This window comes from Poecilia latipinna, unplaced genomic scaffold (assembly GCF_001443285.1).
Source record: "Poecilia latipinna isolate Pla-1442-1.1 unplaced genomic scaffold, P_latipinna-1.0 Scaffold879, whole genome shotgun sequence".
Classification (NCBI taxonomy): domain Eukaryota; kingdom Metazoa; phylum Chordata; class Actinopteri; order Cyprinodontiformes; family Poeciliidae; genus Poecilia; species Poecilia latipinna.
In genome coordinates this window covers 146115-166385 of record NW_015113495.1, presented here as the reverse complement: position 1 = coordinate 166385, position 20271 = coordinate 146115, and the positions used below count along the sequence as shown (strand labels likewise).

At 39.4% G+C, this 20271-nt stretch overlaps 1 protein-coding gene across 1 annotated transcript in view; it reads left to right on the top strand.

The window, feature by feature from the left end:
* Nucleotides 1-20053, top strand: part of ctnna1 (catenin (cadherin-associated protein), alpha 1) — an 82649-nt gene extending 62596 nt beyond the window's left edge. Inside the window, exons 16-18 of the mRNA XM_015048386.1 lie at nucleotides 5424-5529; nucleotides 18412-18546; nucleotides 19429-20053. Of these exons, the coding sequence (XP_014903872.1) occupies nucleotides 5424-5529; nucleotides 18412-18546; nucleotides 19429-19719 (532 nt within the window). The 3' untranslated portion in view covers nucleotides 19720-20053. The remainder of the gene's footprint in view (nucleotides 1-5423; nucleotides 5530-18411; nucleotides 18547-19428) is intronic.
* Nucleotides 20054-20271: the final 218 nt, after the last annotated feature.

The window sequence follows — 20271 nt, the reverse complement described above, 5'->3', positions numbered from 1 at the left end:
AGTTTAACTCTGCTGTTCGTGCCGCACAGCTCTCCATTTTACTTAAGCAGTGGGGTAGCGAGGATTTCTTCTTTATTATTTTTCCATCCTCTCTTAATCTTAATATGCAGAACCATAAGCAGAGCATCAAATCTGGCTGGCCCCTGTTACATAAATAAGCTGCAGTGTGTGTGCAGCGGGAAGAAAAACGAAATGGACAGTCTTCCTCAGAAGAGCCGCTGAAGGCCAAATTCACACTGATGTGTTGACATTTATATATATATATTTTTGCTGTTTGTTTTTTTGTTTTCTCTGTGGTACGTTGAGTGGAGTGTCGCACATAGTTACTAATTAGACATGAAAAAATGGGATGAGTACTTGGGTTTCAGTTTTAGCATTAACATGTATTTTTAATCTAAAGTTTTATATCCAGCCCTTTGTAGGCATTGACTGTGTAAGTGTTGGAACCTGCAGGCATCATTAAAGATGAGTTTTCCCCTCATCTCATTGCTTCGTTTCTTGTCTTTAGTGACTTCTCGGGGCTTTCTGCCTTTACTTTCGTCTACCTCACAACATTTTCGCCCACACTAGTTGAGAATAGGTGCCTTAGCCACTGCTGAGTATTTTTCCTCTATCTGTTTTTGTATATATACGTTTTGAGTCGCTGTCTATCTGTAGTGCAAAGAGCCCACCAGTCAGCTGTGCTGAATTTGAGCTGGCAGTGTCTCAGTGCGCTACAGGATTCACCCAGCTGCTTCTGTCACATTGTCAGCACACACTAGCTACCAGTTGTCATTGGGAGTCAAACATGCCCTTGTCACGACTTTTTTTTATTTTTATTTTTTACTTTTTTTTAATGTGATTTGCAGATATTTTGCCTCTGTTTTGCTTCTATTATTTTTGTAGAGAGACATCTTTTGTTTTGTAATAAGTGCTGCACCAGAGTTCACGTTCAAACAGTTGGATATTCATTATGCAGTTGACTGGTTTTATGCATCTGTCCTAAAAGGCCTTGTTGATTTGGTTTAGCAGGGCATTACAGTGAGTGTATAACAGTGGTGAGATTTCTCACATTTTGTTTTGTTAGAACCACAAACTTCAGTGTATTTTATGAGGATGTTATGTGAAAGAGGAGCCGTTTTCACAACAGGAGACCAAAATGCACTACTTTGTCTTAATAACATTCGCTTTGCCCTCTACATGGCTTTAGGCAACTTTAGATGATACTTTTCTATGGTTTCTGTTAGTAGGAGCTTTCTTCTTGCAGCTTGTTCTTAAAGACTAGATTAGTTGAATGCAGGCTACTAGTTGCTATGTTGACCTGTTAGTCTCAGTAGTTCCTCCAGTGTTGGTCTCTTGACAGCTTCTCTCACTACATCCCTCTTCCAGCCTCCACTGTGTCTGTTTAGTTAGCTTTTTTCCATGGTTTTTCTATTTTTGGATGGTTTAAACTCAGCTTCAATAGTTGCAGGTTTAGCTTTGATAACCTAAACAAACCTGCTTTAAATTCCTCCACAATTACTCCCTTCTATATGTTGTATCCTTCAATTTTAAAGATGCTATTTGCTCACTATTTTTCTTTCACAGAACAGTTTGGGCTAGAATTAGAAAGACAGCGTTATACAGCTGGTCTCAATTTACTAATTAAGTGACTCCTGAAAGAAGACATTTCCGTACATTTTATTTAGAGACATCAGCGTAAAGGGGCCTGAGTACAATTTTCAGATTGTACTTTCAGATCGATTTTCATCCGACTTCATAATGTGGAACAAACGGTGAAATGTTTGAGGAATGAACACTTTTAGAAGGCGCCGCATATTGAATGTTTGGTGGCATTTATATCTTGAAATGTTTTAAAATACATATGTTATAGAGTTACAAATGCTGACAATTGTGATGACTATCTTGCTTATGAAATGTTCCCTCTGCTCTCTAGAAGCTTCAGCATCTCGGCCACTAAAAGTGTAAATCAGGTTTCTCTGGCAAGGGCAGTGATAGTCCACCGGTGTAAAGGCTCTTGAAGAATAGCATCCAGCTAAAAATAGCATCCAAACGCTCCTTTGCAGATGCAGTGTTACACAGTGAGTGTTAGACACACGAATATCGCGACAACAATTGCAATTTGATATGTTATGCATCTTTACTAGAAACTACCGTTGCGTTCACATGAAGAATGCATGAAAGTGGCTTAAATGCATTTTTTCACTGAATGTGTTTGTATAACTTTTTGCTTTTAGAAATGTGAGTGAATCACTCTGGACATTTTGTTGCAGACGTGTGAGTCACATTGGTAATGATGTAATGTCGTCTCTTTATCCTCGTCTTCTGAATGGGTCAAAGAGCCTGTCGCGCCGACTAAATATGTAAAATAGTGAAACATGGCAGAGCAGTTTGAAATGTTAACAGCCAGTGACCCGAAAGGTTGTGCAGAACCCTGCAGATTTTATTTGCTGCTCAATCTTTCAAAGCAGTAAGGATAAAAGTATTGCAACCTTTTACTACTAAATGGTTGGATGGATTCAGATATGAGGTTATTGATTGCCTTGACATTTTATTTTTTATTTTTTTATACTGCATGAATACCGCCTCTCCCACATTGTAAAGCTACTGTTCAAAGCATCCCCCAAGAATTCAAAAAAGAAAATTCAAATACACATGATTTAGGATTCATTAATTTTGCATACTGCAGAACTTTTGTCTAGGATAACAGAAAGCATCTCCACTGAAAATAAATTTAAAAATCTGATTTTACAATGAGTTTATTAAGTTGGACAGGCTGATCCAAAGCAGGTATTACTTTCCTCGCAAGCCTCATGTGCTGTACTCACATTATTAAACTCATCCTCCTCCGTAGACCTGATTATTTTGACATCTAATCAGCAGTTCAGCACCGATAATAGCCTGGATAAATCACTGAGCTGTCAAAAAGTTCTCTCTTCATGGTTTTATTTACAACATTTAGCTGCAGGACTTGTTTTTTTGGCAAATGAAGTGGAGAAAACTTAATTTTCAGAGCTGTGCTTGAACACTAACCCGCTATAAGAATTTGTACCATGTATTGCCTTTTTTTTAAACAGTGCAGCATATTTTCCAAGGATTTCATTATTTTTCCACCTTCATAGCAATTTTTTTGTTTTCTGACACTTTGAGCAGCAATGTTTTCTGGTGGACCTCTACACACATTGCATTACGTTTGGAACCTCTTATAATGTGTTTCCACTGTGGAGGCATTTTGTTTGACACTGAGAGTGTAACTCCTGCAGATTAACCCCCCAGCATGTAGAAGTGAGGTTTTAGCTTTGTAATTAAAACCAGTTTTCCTTTATTCTTTTAGCAGGAAAACTACAACAACAATTCTCTAACAGTGATAACGCTTTATAAATTACTGTCAAACCAAACCTAATGGAAACTTTAAGCAAATTTCGGAGATAAAGACTTCTGTTTTTATTCACTTTTTGAGGAGAAAAGAAAATTCATTCCGCTGTTCTTCCATTACAGCCTGATTATTTCACAGCATTTAAAACAATTTCATCCTTGAGACTAGAATGTTGTGATTTTTAGGTAAATATTTGATATGTAGATATACGTGTGATAATATAACTATATAACTATTTCTATATTCAAAAATGTTCAACCCATCTTTGTGTCAATCTTTAGTCACTGAGTTTTCATGGAAAGGCTGTTTAAATCTTCAACATGTATGTTTCTCAAACTCTAAGCTCCCAGGCTGAATACAGTGTAATTAACCAAAAGGAAATGAAGTAAAAAAGGAGAAACTACATGGATGAAAAGGATGCCGTCACAGCAATGCTTGCATTACTACATTACTTCTTTACCACAAATCCATAAAGTACAGCGTTTGATTCAGTCTTGATTTTAACCAAAATACAATCGATAACTTCACAAACTTACTGCAAACTGATACGCAGCCGCCTTTTTTGTTACTTTGCAATGACGCTCCTGATTGAGGGTAAAACTTGCAGTTCAGTGTTTAACACACATTCTGTTGTTTCCACCCAGACCCACAGACAAAGCGTGTCTTAGAGAGCACACACACACATAGCCAGCTAATCTATCCATACATTACGCCTTCGCAGGGAAGGTCAGTAGCCAGTGAATTCAGCCTATGCCCGAATTATTGTCTTTTGAACCTTGAGATGGTGTGAAGCTCCACCAAGGTTGATGTATGAGGTAATTGACCTCTCCTGACAAATTTGCAGAGTGTGAGAGGAGTTCATGTCGACTTCAGCAATGCTTGTGGCTGCATGGCAGCGTTCATGAATAAGACATTTTGTCGTCTTGGGTACATGTAACATGTCCAGCAGCCACATTGCACACACCTGGAGGAGCTCTAATAATACTTTGCTCTTATCTGCACATTCTGAAACGTACCACCTGTAAAGAGTTTGTCTTGTTTTTGAGACCTGTTTATTTTCCTAGCTTGGTAGAAACAAATCCCTAAGAATAAGCCACTGGTTGTATATAAAGATGATAAAAAAAAAGGGGGGGACACTACTGGTCAGATATAAATCAGTTGTGACTTTTCCTTTATGTTGTACTTTTTTGAGAACAAACCACAATAGTGTGCTATCAGCTGCCTTTTTGCCTGTATGCGTTTTTTTGTTTTTTCCCCCCGCTTCCCAAAGCATCACAATGCTTTCAGCTCCGTCTCCAGGGGTTGTCTCGTCCCTGGAGGACTTCCAGTATGTGCTCTGACGCATGGCCTTTCCCACTAGGACCCTGGCTTGTTCAACATCACAGCAGCAGAGGGAGAACAAGAGAAGGAAGGTTTGGAGACGGGAGGAAAGGATGGAGGAAGTGAGAGAACAGAAAACAAAATTCCATCTGTTCTGGGCTGGACAGCTCTTTTTTTTTTTTTTAGCCTGGAGAGAACAGCTTTGAATCCAATTTGTCTCTCTTGCCAACTGTGTCCCAAAGTCCCTTGAGGGGTACCGAAAAAGGCAAATAGCTGACGAGCTTTTACAGTGGGTCAGGTCAGAGCTGGATTGACCTGTGTTGGGATGGACTTTGCGTTTCAATAGGGGCAAGGATTGATATTGTATATTGGGTCATTTAACAAAGATAAATACACAATTGAACTCTTTTTTTTTTTTTTTTATCCACTTTTTTAATTGCATTTGTTTACTTATATAACCTTGAAAAAGTTTGTAGTCGAGCATTTTTGATAGTTTTCTCTGATCATTGCGATGCCAACGATGCATCCATGTTTAATATGTGTAATCATTGTGCTCAGTTATGAATTTTTATACCTCAAGCTTTTACCTGCACAATCCCCAGAGTTTACGACATGCTACTGCTTCAGAGGGAAAACAACTCTGTTAAAGAAGCAGGGGCTCCATTACAGAGATTTTACTGCTGCATTACACTGACTCCAGTAGAGGGAAAAAAAAATGTTGACTGATGTTTCCATCTTCTATCTTCAGGGGGAAGGGGCCACTGAAAAATACATCTGATGTCATCAAAGCTGCCAAGAAAATTGCAGAAGCGGGAACCAAAATGGACAAACTGGGACGCAGCATCGCCGACCTTGTAAGTGAAAATGAACCCATAAAGGCGAGGGGTGATGTAAGCTACACCTTTGTGCAGCCCACCCCTGTAAACTCCTGCAGTAAGATGTGTTCAGTCTCAACCCTTTTATTTCTGAAAGGTATGCATGTGCTTCTGGGTATGGTCAGTTTTTTCCTCCATTTTATTCTTTTGTCACTCATTTTGAACATGTTTTGTTCTGAAATTGTGGTTTTTGAGGCTGAGTTTGAATACTCTTTTTGAAGCTTTCTGTGCTACATGTGTTTGTCCGCTCTGAGTTCTTCTAGATCTACATAGATATTTGTTAGTGTTTTGGATTTATCTAAAATTAAAGAACTCTACTCTCGCGATTGTAGGTGTTATAAGATACTGTTTAAATTGCTCCCAGCTGTAACAAATAACATACATTTGTTTGTAGTGTTGCCTTGGTAGTTGGGCAGCAAAGATTGAAATTAGCAGTGTTAAAGTGTTTTTGTACATGCTAGTACTTGAGATTTATTTGAGGTTTGCACATCTTACATTCACTGTTCTTGTAAATCCTCTGAATTTATAACATCCGCAACTTACCTCAGAAACTGTTGCTCTTGACATGGAGCACATGTATTCAACTAATTGAATTTGCGTTAAGCTGTTGGATAGTTGATGCATCTTTCAACTTACGGACAGTCTTGCGTATTGCATCCGGGTCTGCAGTATGCATAAATTTTATTACTAAAAACATGAAAAACTTTAGTTTGCCACAGAACACAATTGCAACAGAGCTTCTCTGTTGGAAGGATGTTGTTTGCTTCTGTGGTCGAAATGGTACCAGCTGTGGGTTCTTCTAAAAACCACTTTTGTTCGGGAACGCTGTTGCCTCTGAAAGGACACAGTCTTCAGATGTCACAGATTTCGGCTCGGATAACAGTTGGCTCCGTCGGTCTCTTACTCTGGTTTGTTGACAACAGATGACATGTTGGCAAAAACCTAATAGCTTGAGGGCTGTCTATTGTGGAAAAGGTACTGCCATGGTAAAAACGGTACAGCTTCTTTCAATTTTAGGATTTCTCTTATCAGGGCAAAATAGAAATCACCATGTCCTTAAAATGTTTTCATCTAGGCGTTGGAAAAACGGCCGATTCCTCACGGTTTGGGCCAAGATAGACAAAATGGAAATTCTCTGTGGAAGATGAGACTCCTGCTGCTTCAGTAGGATTTAAGAAAGAAAAATAGAAAAGCAGTGCTGCTAATCAGATGTACTTGATTAACTAATCATCAGCAGGTGTAGCTACTGTTAGAAAAACAGGACTTTCTGCAGTTTCTGCTTTCGTGCACGTTGTTGTGTGTTTGCACAAAGGCAGGTCGAAAATGCATTACCAACGACCTTAGAGAAGCTGTTGTCGCTGCCCATCAATCGAGCAAGGGTTCTAAGTCTATTTCCAGATGTCTTGAAGTCAATCATCCTACCGTGAGAGAGATTATTCACAGCTGTAAAACATTTTAGACAGTTGTCAATCTTCCCAGGAGTGGACGTCCCAGCAAATTCACCTCAAGGTCACCGTGCCAGTCTCAAATGACAAAACTACAAAAGCTTCATCTCGTACTCAAGAGGCCTCGCTTGTTAAAGTCCATGACAGTAGAACGAGGAGTAAAAGAACTACTGTGATGGGTTGAAGGATAAAGGCTTAAAAAAAAGAAAAATATATTGGTGCATCCAGGATTTGCTGAGTCGCATCTGAATCGATGACCTTTTGGGTGGATGAAATCCAAGCACAGCACCAAATCTCATTCCAGCTGTCAAGCATGGTGGTGGACAGTGATGATTTGAGCTTGTTTTGAAACCACAGACTTTAAACACTTGTCAGTCATCTATAAATTAGAGGTACAAGGTGTTCTTGACTGGCAGCTAAAGATTTGCACAAATTGGTGATGTAGCATCAAATCTACAACATATAATGGCTGAAAAAGAGAAAAGTCAGTGTACTACAATGATTAGTTCAAAGTCCAGATTAGGTTCATATGATGTGAAGAAGCTTTAAAGAGCTGGGCACAGATTTTCTGCAAACCACAATGTACTGAATCAACAAGCATGACGACTGAGGATTTCCTCCTAATGATGTAAAATACATCCAAACAAAACCACAGACATGTAAAAAGGCGCTCTCTTTTTCTCTTGATTGTGTCTGTATTTTATATGTCAGGGTTACTTAAACAGATTTTCTTTACTTTTGTTTATGGGGAAACTTGCGAGAAGCAGTGGCGCTTATTACAATCTCTGTAGCTGCTTCATGAAAGGTTAAGTCTTTCCCTCCTGACTCGGTAATGACTTGTCTGGTTTCTAGTTGGAGCCCAACTATTGTATTCAGTGATTCCTTCACTAACTGGAAACATCTGCTTTTAAGGCTTCAGCCGAGTTCGCTTCCCTCATTGTCAGACATAATGAGCTGCTGGCCTCCTAGAACCCAGCACGTCTGATATTTTATTTAAGGTGCCCTCAGATCTTTAATATTAGAGAGTCACGTCTATCACAAAGTAGCAGTCCTACCTGTGGTGACCTAATTGCATTTGAATCATCTGAATGGGGAATAAGCCGCCCTGGAAAGTCACTTTTTTTTTCTTTTTCTTTTTTTTTATATGCCTCGCTGCAGCTTTTGAAGATGCACATTTGCTTTAATGAAAACAGTGTTATCCCCCAAAGAAAACAGATGGGCAACTGTGCAGTTGTGTATGTCGGTCCGTGCATGCCTGCATGAGAAGCTTCTCTTGACTGGCATTGGTTCTCTGTAGGCACATATGCATAGATGTATCAGATTTGGAGGAGTATTTACCCTTTTATCCTCTGCTATTTGTAGAAACTTGTTTCTGTCTTTTATGCATTATCTGCGGTTGGTGCGTGTGTGTATACAGACATCCTTTTAAAAGTTTTGGGGGTTTGAAGCACTCAATGTATAAATAAATGAGGAGCTTTGGCTGTTGAAACAGATGTTGCAGCCAAGAGTAAGGACCCCTTCAGCCTCTGAACCCATCCAGCTGTCCCTCTTAGCCTTTCTATCTTGGCAAAGACCAAAAACACTAAAGCACCAGGTGATTCTTAGCCCCTCCGACACGTCAATGACGACGCCTGGAGACTGTCGTGGGGGTAGAGGGAAAGAAAAGGCTTCAGACTGGAGAGGTGGAAAGAAGGGGGCAGTGCATTTTTTTTTGTGGAGAGAGAGGTACAACCCTCTGGAGAGATGAATCCATTAAGAGTGTTTCGCCTTTTAATTAGCAGCATAATTGCCAGGTGGCAGATTTTTTTTTTCTTTCTGATTTTATTTATTTATTTTTTTGTAATGCTGGTGGTTTATATTTAGGGCCATACCTTCTAACAAAACAGGAGATGCCACCAATCCATGTGCACCAAAGCATGGCACACGTGGTGAGGGTCGGCATAGTCAAGCAGCAGTAGTTAAGTGAATCTCTGCTAGGATGCACACAGACTGACAGAGTCAGAGGAGCAAAGGCAATGCTGGGACTGTTCATTAACCTAGGCATATTAATCACTTGCGTTCTGTGCCTCTGGCCTGCAGGGCCTGTGAGGGTTTGCTCCTCCTATAAAACACACTGGCAGATGGTCCCAGACTGATAGAACTACATCTCACCCCACCTTTCCTTTTTTTTTTTTCTTTTTTAATAACACTGCCATGTAGGGTTATGATTTTAGAATATTGTCTTCTCCGTAAATGTGCAGGTGGACATGGTGTGGTTTGGACTTTTTTTTTTTTTAACACTGTTAAATATGTGCAATGGAGCCATATTAAATTTTAAAGAAATGAGCGTAGTGTAGAAATGAGCTGCAGGATTTAGGTCATTGCTGTACAAAGGTCTGCACTGCAGTTGATTAAGAATTTATGACCCTGCTCTGCAGGGAGCCTTATGAGGATTTCATCCGAGTTGCCTGGTAAACAAATAATGCTGCGTAATTGAGATTTATAATACAAAAGTGTTGTCCTCTGTGTAGCCTATAAATTTTGGCAGATGGCCTTCTCCTCATATAAACACTTTAATAACAAAGAAACACCAGTGAGAAGGGGCTAGCATAGTCCTAGAATCAGCAAGCTTGCTCTGTTCTCGTGTGTGCCATGGGAGTTTCATTCTCATGATGTATACTGACAACACAGAGTGTACTTTTCTAATTTGCATTCAATCAGTAAAGATTTATGGTGATCCATAGTCTCTGTTGCTGGTCACAGTCTAATCCCAGGTCTGGCCCCAGACACTCTGCAGCAGACAGCTTGTAAATTACCTGCTGCTGCAAAGAGGTAAAATCGCCAAGAGAGTCCACAAATTCTCAGCTCAGCAGACCAAGGGTCAGTCGCAGGTTAACTGCAATTTATACTAATCTAGTGGAGCTCTTCTTTTCTCCGCTTGTTGATTTTTAGTACGTTCAGGAATTTTAAGAGCTTTGCTTTGTCGAAATTCAGACATTTTTATGTGTTGATGCATCGTTCGTGGTTTTAAATAATTATAGAGTAAAGTGTTTTGTTCCCCTTTGGTTTTATTTGTCTGCAGAGTAGTAATTTAGCTTTGGCTTTACTAATCCTCAATTTTTAATCACACCACTTTCCCTTTAGCCTCATTGTTAAAGTAATGTGGCCTGTTGCAAATGCAATGGAAATGGCTCAGTCCAAATATGAAGCATTTTGAAAATGGATTTGGTGAAGATGGCAACACAACTGAGAACTGTTGAGCGACAACAGGCTGCTTTTCATAGCGGCTTTCAGCTTTTGTTGGCTCTGATGCCTCATCATCATCTCAACAATCCTCCTTAGACTTGTTAAGGGTTTTTGGTCAGAGGACTTTGTTGATCAGACGCAGTGATGGTTATTAAAGCAGGTAATGGGGCTCTTTAGTTGTCTGGATAGCTGGAAAATTCAATTAAAAAAATACTTAATTGATCCCAAAGGGAAATTAAATGTTATGACCCATTAAAATCAGCACTTTGAGTTTCATAAATGAATTTTACTTTTTGAATTAATATATGTAAATCAACTCTTTTGTTAATTTTTGGGTTGCATCTGCAAACAGAAAATACAGTTTAACAAACATTTTGCAAACATTTATGTGCAACTGTTGTGAAATCGGCCATTTATGTGCGACTCTGTGTTGATTTTATTTGTGTTTTCAATAATATTGAAAGAATAAGGAGAAGAATAACGTTTCTCCTTATTCTGCCTTCTGTATTTTACCACCATGCTGTTTATACTAGCTCTGTTTTTTATAGCTTTTAAATTCCAGTCTAGTAAGCATTTCTCATGAAACTGTATTTATCTTGAAGTGTCTTCAGGCCACTGCTTGGGATTGATCATCTCCTGTCACTGCTTAGCCATATCTTGAATCATAGTTCTTACCTAGAGAAATAAAATGGTCTCTTCAGTGCATTGCTTCCTTTATCTCCTCAAACTTTGTCTTCGATCCCAGACTGTTATTTCCAGAGGGAATAAGGATTGTTTATCTATGACATCTCTGCATTTCTGTAGACGCTGTAACATTTTAGCACCAGCTATTAGACGCAGGCTGAAGAGTCGTTTATGTAAGGTCTTATTGGATTAAGCTAAACTCTGAACCAATAGCTGTAATTTAAGTTTAAAGGCCCAGGTGAGGTGGTGCGCATTGAGTTATAACTCGGGGATCCATTGGGTTATGGTGAAAATTTGTCGATAAACATCTTACTTGGTGAAATTAATATCTCGTGTCTTAAAATCCAAAAGTCAGGTCCACTGTTAGCAATTAAGAATTTATTGTACAATAAAATGATATCATGTCAAACACTGGATGCAGATCTAACTAAATACATAGAATGACTACATTTAGTGGGCGCAACATTTCTGTAATTGTTACACTTGGTTTTCTTTAATCTGTTTAAGCTAAACAAAAAAAAGGGTTTAAAAACACCCAATTAGTGCTTATTACAATTTGTACAATCTGTCTAAATTTTATTGCACTGAAGTTCTTGGGATTTAAACTAAGCTCAAAAGAGTTTAATCTTTCATCCATCAGATTCTAACTTTCTTGTACAACTGTTGTGAAATCGGCCTTTGGCTCGATGTATTCTTGCCATTAATTTCATCCAGTTTCCACAATAAATCTCCAGTCAAAATGGGATTCAGACAGATTCAGGCCACACTGAGCTCTTTTCTTCTCTTCTTTTAATGCACCTCCCTTCCCTCAGCACGACTGTTCACTTAATCATCCTGAAAAATATCATTGTCAAGCCTGCTTTTGATTGATGGATTGAGAATTATCCAAGATGTCAATGTGCACCTGTGTACTTACAGACTCAGCCATGACCGCGTCTCATCAAGGCCTTCATGTGGCACACAATCCTACATTGATGAGTTTGGAGACGTGCTTGTTGTCTGCAGGCAGTCGTCTTTGTTTAATTGTACCTAAACTAAACTAATCAGATGTCTTAGAGGAGAGACGCATCCGAAGCATGTAGGACATCAGGCCCCGAGGACCAGAGTCCTCTGGTCTCGATGCTTAGATTTCTGCCTGCATGTTTCTTTTTTTACACCCAACCAATGCCGAGCTTCAAAGTACAAACAAAATGTTATACAAGTCATCTTCTCAGAGGCGTTTCATAATGGTTTCCATTGTTTCCTCTGAAAAGCTCCCATGTTATGACTGTTTTCTGTCAATCAGAATCCCACAACAGCTTTTTCAGATCCACAAGGACTCTTATCTGCTGACTCATTTGCATATTCACCCTTGTCATTATATGCTCTAGAAATGCAAATTACAATGCAATTTATATTTTTGCATCTACTTGATCTGATTTTTTTTTTTATTGAAAAGCATTAAATGTGCTTAATTATACTCTGGCATATTTATTTATTTTTACAAATTAAGAACATTTAGCTATAAAGTATAAGTTGGTCTTGCCAGGGGGAACAGCTGAATTAACCTTATTTTAGGGGTGTGATTACATATTTTTGCCAAGGGTTGTATATTTCTGGGCAGACCCGGACATAAACTGAAACTTGTCTTGTTGGCAGAAATCTAAAAGTGCGAGTTGTTCTAATTCATTTTGAAGTGAACAGGAATGAGGCATCAGCATTTTTTTTTTAATGCCTGTTCGCTGCAGGGACGATAATTTTTTCTTTTCACTTCAAAAGAATAATAAACCAGCAGGGATGTAATATAATAAGTAATTTGTCAGACATGGGTATTGTTGTTACTTGCACTTTTTAACCTGGTAAAACTTTAGGTGCCCCTATGATGGTAAAACCTCATGTAGTTTCAGTCATAAGCTGCTTCAATTGGTATTTGAAGATAACTTATATTGAAGTTATCTTCAAATATATATATATATATATATATTGTTACCTTCTCTGACATCAACTCTGCTTATTGTATTAAAATGTTGCCTGTTCACGAGTGACCTGACTAGAAAAATTATTCTCAACGCTGCCTCTGTCATAATATAGCTACCAAAATAAAAATACTAATTGACAATATTGCTATTGGCTGGTCAAACCTTTAGGATAATCGTCCATCATGAATCTGCAACAAATTCCAGATAAGTTCATTTCTACTTTTTTGAATGCCAATGCTTACAAGGTAGCGCTTAGTCATTTCCTCCTGCGATAGAAAGCGCTCACCTACTCGGATCTCCTTGCAGCGGCCTACATGCTCTCGCGGCATGCAGAAAGCGATAAGCAAACACGTGAAAACACTTTTTGGGTTCACTACCCACGGCGCTCCCCACCAGGTTGCTGGCAGCGACACATTAGGATGCGGCCTTGTCAGTAAATATTGGAAACTGGCATTTCCTCTGGGTGATGCGTCCTGAAAGGTCAGCGCTGGTTGGCGGCAGCTCAGGCGCCCGGCACGTCTCGCCTCTGTGTAATGGAATCCAGTGGAACTGCATGGCATTTCCATTGATGAGACCTGACTGTCCTGTTCATCATTTATACAGTGCCATGTATAAAGAGGTTGTTACTTTATACACGGCACTGTCATGGGGTTTCCTTCAACATCCTGTTTTCTCTCTCTGGACTTTCTTTTAGATTAATGAAACATTTCGAGTTTTTATTTTTTCATTTATTAATTTTTTTGGACTCTGCTTAAAGTCGCTTTTGCACATTGGAGAGGAGGCACGATAAATTGAAACCATCAGTTTAACTGGATCCCTTTTAAGTATGAAGCCATTGATGTATCGCAGATTAATTTAGCATATCTAAATGGCGTTCAGCTACATTTTGACCTGACTTTACCTTTTATTTATTTTTGTTTTTTTAGAAGCGAGCACTAAGGACAAGAACTATACAGGAATCATTGACATTTCAACCTGCACTGCTGGCTCCTTTTTTTAGGTGGTGACTCACCTTTTCTATTAGTTTGCCTTGAAAAGAATTATGTGCTGAAGTCTCTCCTCCACCTCTTTCTGCTTTCTCATCTCTTTCTACAACTGGACACAAACACACTCAATGTAAGACCTAAGGGACTCTTTTTGTTGGGCCTGATAAAAAAAAAATAAATAAATTGCTGTGTGCAGTTAAAGTTCATGTCATTAAGTATTTTTTTTTCTTTTACAAGTTTTACTGAAATTCAGTCTGTATCAAATTCAGCTTTTGTTACAGACTTAAGAAATACTACTCATGATCTGAGCCAGTGTGCTGACATTATTTGGCCTGTGAGTTAAGACGTTGCATACATGTTAATTTCCTGCCGAGCAGTCTTATTTAAACATGACTGAAGATGGTTTAATTTCCATCTTGAACGATCAAAAGCGTTACGTTCCATTTTCTTTGCAAAAAACAATTTCCCCAGTTTCCCTCGGCCCTCTCGGTACGACCTCAGCTTTCGCATGTGACAGCGGGAGCGGCGTTCCAGAGTTTCCTGAGTGCTGAGGGAAGCCAGCAGCTGAAGCGAGTATGAGCACAAGTGATGCTTTCACAGTGCCCGGCTCTCTGCCGTCTGAACACTTCCCCGAGCCTTCATTAGCATGGCTGCTGCATTCAGCTTCATCGCAGGTCTTTGCATTTGCATCTGTGCCTCTGCGCGCGCACGTTTTTCGCGCACTTGCTGTCTCACTCTGACTTGAATGCCCCTCCCAACTTTAGTTGAATCCTCTTGTTCTTTCTTTTTTTCTTTTCCCCAATCGGATTTCTCCCTTATTTACTCCTCCACACCCTCTGGCTGACTCTTCATCCTTGTCTTTTCTCCTGATTTTTCTCTGGTCCTTTCTTGCTGTTTATAACCTTCCCCACTACCTCTCTTTTCACCAGTCCAGCAGCCATGTTTTGCTCCTCTCCTGTACCATGATCAACCCCTCCAGCTCTATTTCCCCTTGCCTTTTTTTTTTTGTGCATAGTTTCCTGTCATAAAAGTGGCAAGTCTCTTTTCTTAGCCTGCTCAATAATATTCAGAGTAATATTCTGTGGTGAGAACTTTGCAAATATAATGATTAATAATTGAACTCTTCTGTGTTCTCTAATGCTCTGATTAGATGTGTGTGAATGAGCACTAATGTTGGCCTGGTAGTTCATAAATAAATGTATGCCGCGTGGTTTATATCTAGTAGTGAGTCCACCATATTCAGTGGAGCACTCCACACTCCCACCAGGGATACCGATGCGCTCAGCAGGATTAGATGCGTCACACAAGTTGTAGTCTGTTTGAAGTGTCCGAAAAACAAGATTCCTCCCATTTCCCTTTCCTCCCTTTCCATTTTGGAAACATTTTATGTTGGTGCGCTTGTGTAAGGAGAGTAAATATACTGCTGTCCCGAGTACTTAGGCCTGTGAAAAATTCTCACAGCAGGTGTACCTTGTGTAAAAGTATCAAAGTTAAAGTGTTTACTTGAAATTTTAAAGCTAATGTAGAAATTGATCGGATGCTTAAGACAAGAAAGGAGCCATTGTTCGTACTGTTGCAAAAACGGTTTAGTACGTTACAGTTAAACGTTATCTATAATCATTTTTTTATACATGCTCTTAAGCAAAAATATAATATCCACAAATTTATTTTTTCAAATGTTCATTGCATTGAATATAACTTTTTGCCCTTGATGTCTTTATAAAGTAACACAAGTGTGACCGGCTGAAATTAGCTAGTGAATTAGCCAGGCTATCGGCTAATTCAAAAGTGCAGTAGCCTTCTGTCTGCCAGCATCACTTCTATTCTATGAACTATACAGATATTCCCTGTTTAAGGTAGCGTTCAAAAGTTTGGTGTATGTCTGCACAGTGAACTGGGGCATGCACGGTTCCTGACCATCATTTTCTTGTTTAGCTGTTTAAAAATGCTTAAGTGTTCAGCACATGTATGCAGACTCGACGAGTCGATTGCGCGGCACTGATTTTCCCAGCTTCTGTTTTTCTCAACTTCAGGCAATTAAAAGATGGACTGCTGTTAAGTTCACCTTCTCGCAGCACTTTTGAGACACTTCTAAAGGATATTCCCCTCAGAGAGCCGAGTTCCTAAAAACACTGGCATTTAAGTCGGTATTTTCTTCTGGCCTTGTCACTCGCGTTGTCAGCCATGATCTTTTTTTTTTTTTTTTTTTGTAGCATCTAGTGTGTTTAGTAGATGTTGCGAAAAGCTGGCAGGCTGTGATCTGTACCGAAGTCTGTCTGTTGATCATTACTGATAAAGCATTTGTGACTCAGGTCATTCTGATCTGATCTAAAGCGCCAGGGCCCCCATCAAAGTGTTTACATCCTTCACTTGATGAGCAGCTAAGAAGAGTACTGTGGCCTAATTACTGTGCTGGCAGGGGGCTTGTTTAGCTAACCAGGAAAGGGATTGGAAACGGTGGAGCCCAAGTCTAATTACGACGAGATAAAATGATTCAAAGAGATTGCCAGTGCTAAATGAGATGCATTTACGGGGTTCTTCACATGCTGCCACTTTAAAGTGGATTTTATGATAATGTATTTCTTGAAGTTGATGTGGGGAGGTTCTGGCTGTAATTTAGTGGCTGTGTTCACCAAGCCATCTTTTGACTATCTCTTCTCTGAAGCCGAAATTAGAGGCTTTTCAAACTTGGGGTTCATCTTATAAGGACTCCAAATGATTTTTGCCAGAAGTTTCAAACGCTTTCATTTCATTCACAAGTCCTTGTCCCCCACCTTTGCAAAAACGCCTCACTCATAATGCCTCTGCTGATCACCAACCAAACGGTGTGAAAATCATTGTCTGGCACAGCTTGAGCTTCCATGCCGGCCCTCTGTTACTCACAGATTTCATTTAGGTCTGGGACTTTGCTTTTTTTATGCCAATACTGCCCTCCATTTAGGATCGGCATCGTACAACAAAGAAGGCTAGGATGGTGCAATTAATCAAAGTTTTATTTTGATTTTCAAACCAAACGATTTAAGAAAAAAAATTGACAAATCAAATGACTTTGCGTTGCGTCCTTTATGACTTTCCTCAATGCAGAAAAGAGTAATTTAATGTGGATGTGATCACAAACAAATCCCCTGGCCCCCAAAGCTTTTATAATTTTCCAATGAGATTCACAGAAAAAGAACAATTGATGGACCAACGTAGCTGAGGCGCCGTTTTCCTTCCCCTCCCTGTGGAAAAACTGACCAGAAAGCAGCTGAAAGGCTAGTACTTAAAAATTACGACATTAAAAAATGAAAGTATTTAAAAAAGGTGTGTAGATTGTTTCTTGTAAAATTTTAATCTGCACTCAAATGCAGATTAAAAAACTAACTAAATTATTAGAAAGTCATCTCAGTACAGGCAGGAGGTGAACTAGCACTAGCATCCTCTTTATGCAGATTAAAGATCTGTGCAAAGATCTTTAATACGTTCCGGGCATGTCTATTGGAGATACATCTCCATACAAAGGAGATGGCTCCTTTGTAGCCATCTGTGCCAAAGGAGATATTTCTCTACACAAATAAAAAAAGCAATGTGTGTTTTTAAGGAAAGTGTTTGAAAATATCAACTTTCTGAAACCTGCAGAAACGGCTTCTGTTGTCATAAATCACAAAGACTGACAAGAATGAATGAACGAGGTGTCTGAATGTTGTTTTTTGGTGAGTCGGTATAGGTCACAAGCTAATGCAATGAACATTTGATACTGATTGTTATTTTACTTGTTTTCTTTTTGGGGGCCAGAGGGTTTATAAAAGTGTTTTAATATTTGCCTACAAACTGTTAAAATTGCATATAAATTATATTTAGACACTGTTGGGTGGAAAAATTGGCTAAACTGTAAAATATATAATTTTGAAAAAAATACAAGAAATTAATTAATTCATAATAAAACCAATTTATTTTGGTTTCCAAACTCAAGAAATAATGGTGGTAAATGGTAATTACAGTAGACTTTTTTTTTTGCCCCACAACTAAGCAATAAGGCAAAAAATAATACCAGTCTGACAAAGCCGAGTTCTTTCTCCAATACTTCATTCATATCTTCACACCATTTTGCATTTTGCCTTCCAACAAACATGCAATCTTAAACTTTACCTGTTTGTTTTCTTTTCCCCGTCTACTGTAACAGAGACTTTAGCGGAACGCCCCCCGCCAGCAGCTGATTGACAGCACTTTTCGCCCAGTCGCACAATTTGCATTGTGCGTTAAGTGATCACACTGTAACCTCGTGAAGACGAGACAGCAGGTTGTGGGCGTGTGTTTGTCATTTTGGCTCCGAGCGCGCTCATAGTGTGGGTGTCTACCTGTCACACTGCTACTATCTTATCCTGATAAAGTGTGAGATGAATGAAAAAGTACACAGATATGCACATTAGAGTGTCTGCAACAAAAGCTACAAAGACTCTTTTTTTCTTTTTTTTTTTCTCTCTCCCTCTCTGTAAAACCAGTTCAAGACGTATAATTTTTACTCAGATGTGCAAATGTGTTTTTCCACATTACTTAACCGTGTTTCTGTTGTCTCTCCCACAGTGTCCCGACTCTTCCTGCAAACAGGACCTGCTCGCCTACCTGCAGCGCATCGCCTTGTACTGCCATCAGCTCAACATCTGCAGTAAAGTCAAGGCTGAAGTTCAGAACCTGGGAGGGGAGCTGGTCGTCTCTGGGGTGAGTCCAGCTTCTTCCCCTTTTTTTTTTTTTAACCAAGCATAATTTTCTTTCACGCTGACGGACAAATTTTAATGAGTGCAGAAGAAGTCAGTGATGCCGTTTAAAAAAAAAAAAACAAACAAAAAAAAAAAAACAAAGTGACTGATGAATAAAAACATTTCAACTTTCCATAGCAGACGGAACAGTCATTGTTTTTTCTGATGCTTCACAGTTGCTCACCTTGCAATTTGAGGCTTAAACAGATTTTTTTTTTTTTTTTTACATGCATTTATTATGATTAAATTGAACGCACTACTTACTTTCTGAAGCTTAATTTATTGCTAAAATCCATGACAAATTCTTAAAGACAAAGCCTGCCAAAACAAGGGCTGATTCTTTTTCCACAAAAACGGCATAAATGTCTCAAACGCGCCCGGCTGCGTTCAACAAATGTTTTCTAACCTTTCCACCTTCCAGCTTAGCAACATTCAGAGCCTTTAAGCAATAATTAAGCACTTACTCTCCAGTTTAAAATGTCTACATTACTATACCTGAATGAGCAGGGTGTCGTGATTTTTGCCCTTCTTCCTGAAGGAACACAGACGAGACTATTATTCCAGCATTTTTTAAGTGTCACTAGTGTCTCTGGAGCCGTTAAGCGAGCAGATTAAATTAGGGTGACCTTTTTAGATATTCTGAAACTCGCCAGACGCCAGGGATCCTCCGCTGCATACGTCTGAGTTTTAAGTTTTTGGCCCCAAAACCAGAAGACATTAAGAGGGGATGGCGAGTTACTTTTCAGTTTACACGAATTCAAATTGTGTAAAATTAAAAAGTACCACGGCAGCCTTTCGTTTTCGCGGTTGCTTGACGCTAACAGCTTCTCTCTTCTCGATTTAGTTGGACAGCGCCATGTCCCTCATTCAGGCAGCCAAGAACCTGATGAACGCCGTGGTGTCCACCGTCAAGGCCTCCTACGTCGCCTCTACGAAGTACCAAAAGAACAAAAACATGGAGGCGCTCAACATGCCCGCCGTCTCCTGGAGAATGAAGGCTCCCGAGAAGAAGCCGCTGGTGAAGCGAGAGAAGCAGGACGACGGGCAGACCAACAAAGTCAAGAGATCTTCGCAGAAGAAGCACGTCAGCCCTGTGCAGGCTCTGAGCGAGTTCAAAGCCATGGATAGCATCTAGAGAATCCCCCCAGGAGGGAGAGCGTCAGTATGTAACCCAAAAGTTTAGCATAGATTGAGCCTTTTATTGAGTCAAATCAAAGAGCTGTCATTTGTTCGTCTTGGTTTGGCCCGTTGTATTCCTCCACTGCCTCATTCCTAACTTTCAGATTTGCTTCTACCTGCAGCATTAACCGTCTGTTCTGTAGAAAGTGCAGTCAGAAGGGAAACCAACTGGACAGGACTTTTTTTTTTTTCATGTATACGAGAAGAAAATGTGGATACAGAAAGTAATTCCGAGGTTTTTTTTTTTATTATTGTTTTTTTTTTTTATCTTTTTTTTTAAACACGTTTAAGTAAAACTCTGGGGCTGTAGGGTTTTCCATTATGTTTTTGACAGACTGCAAATATCAGCTATGCAAAATTAGCTTCTCTCTTTTTTTTTTTCTCTTAAGCAGTAGCTGTTAACCTTAATAGTGAGATATTCAGTCGTTCGTCTTCCATAAAAAACCAGCTTCAGGCCATTTCTATATGTGCTTGCATTTATAAATCCTAAAATAATGTTCAGAAGCCA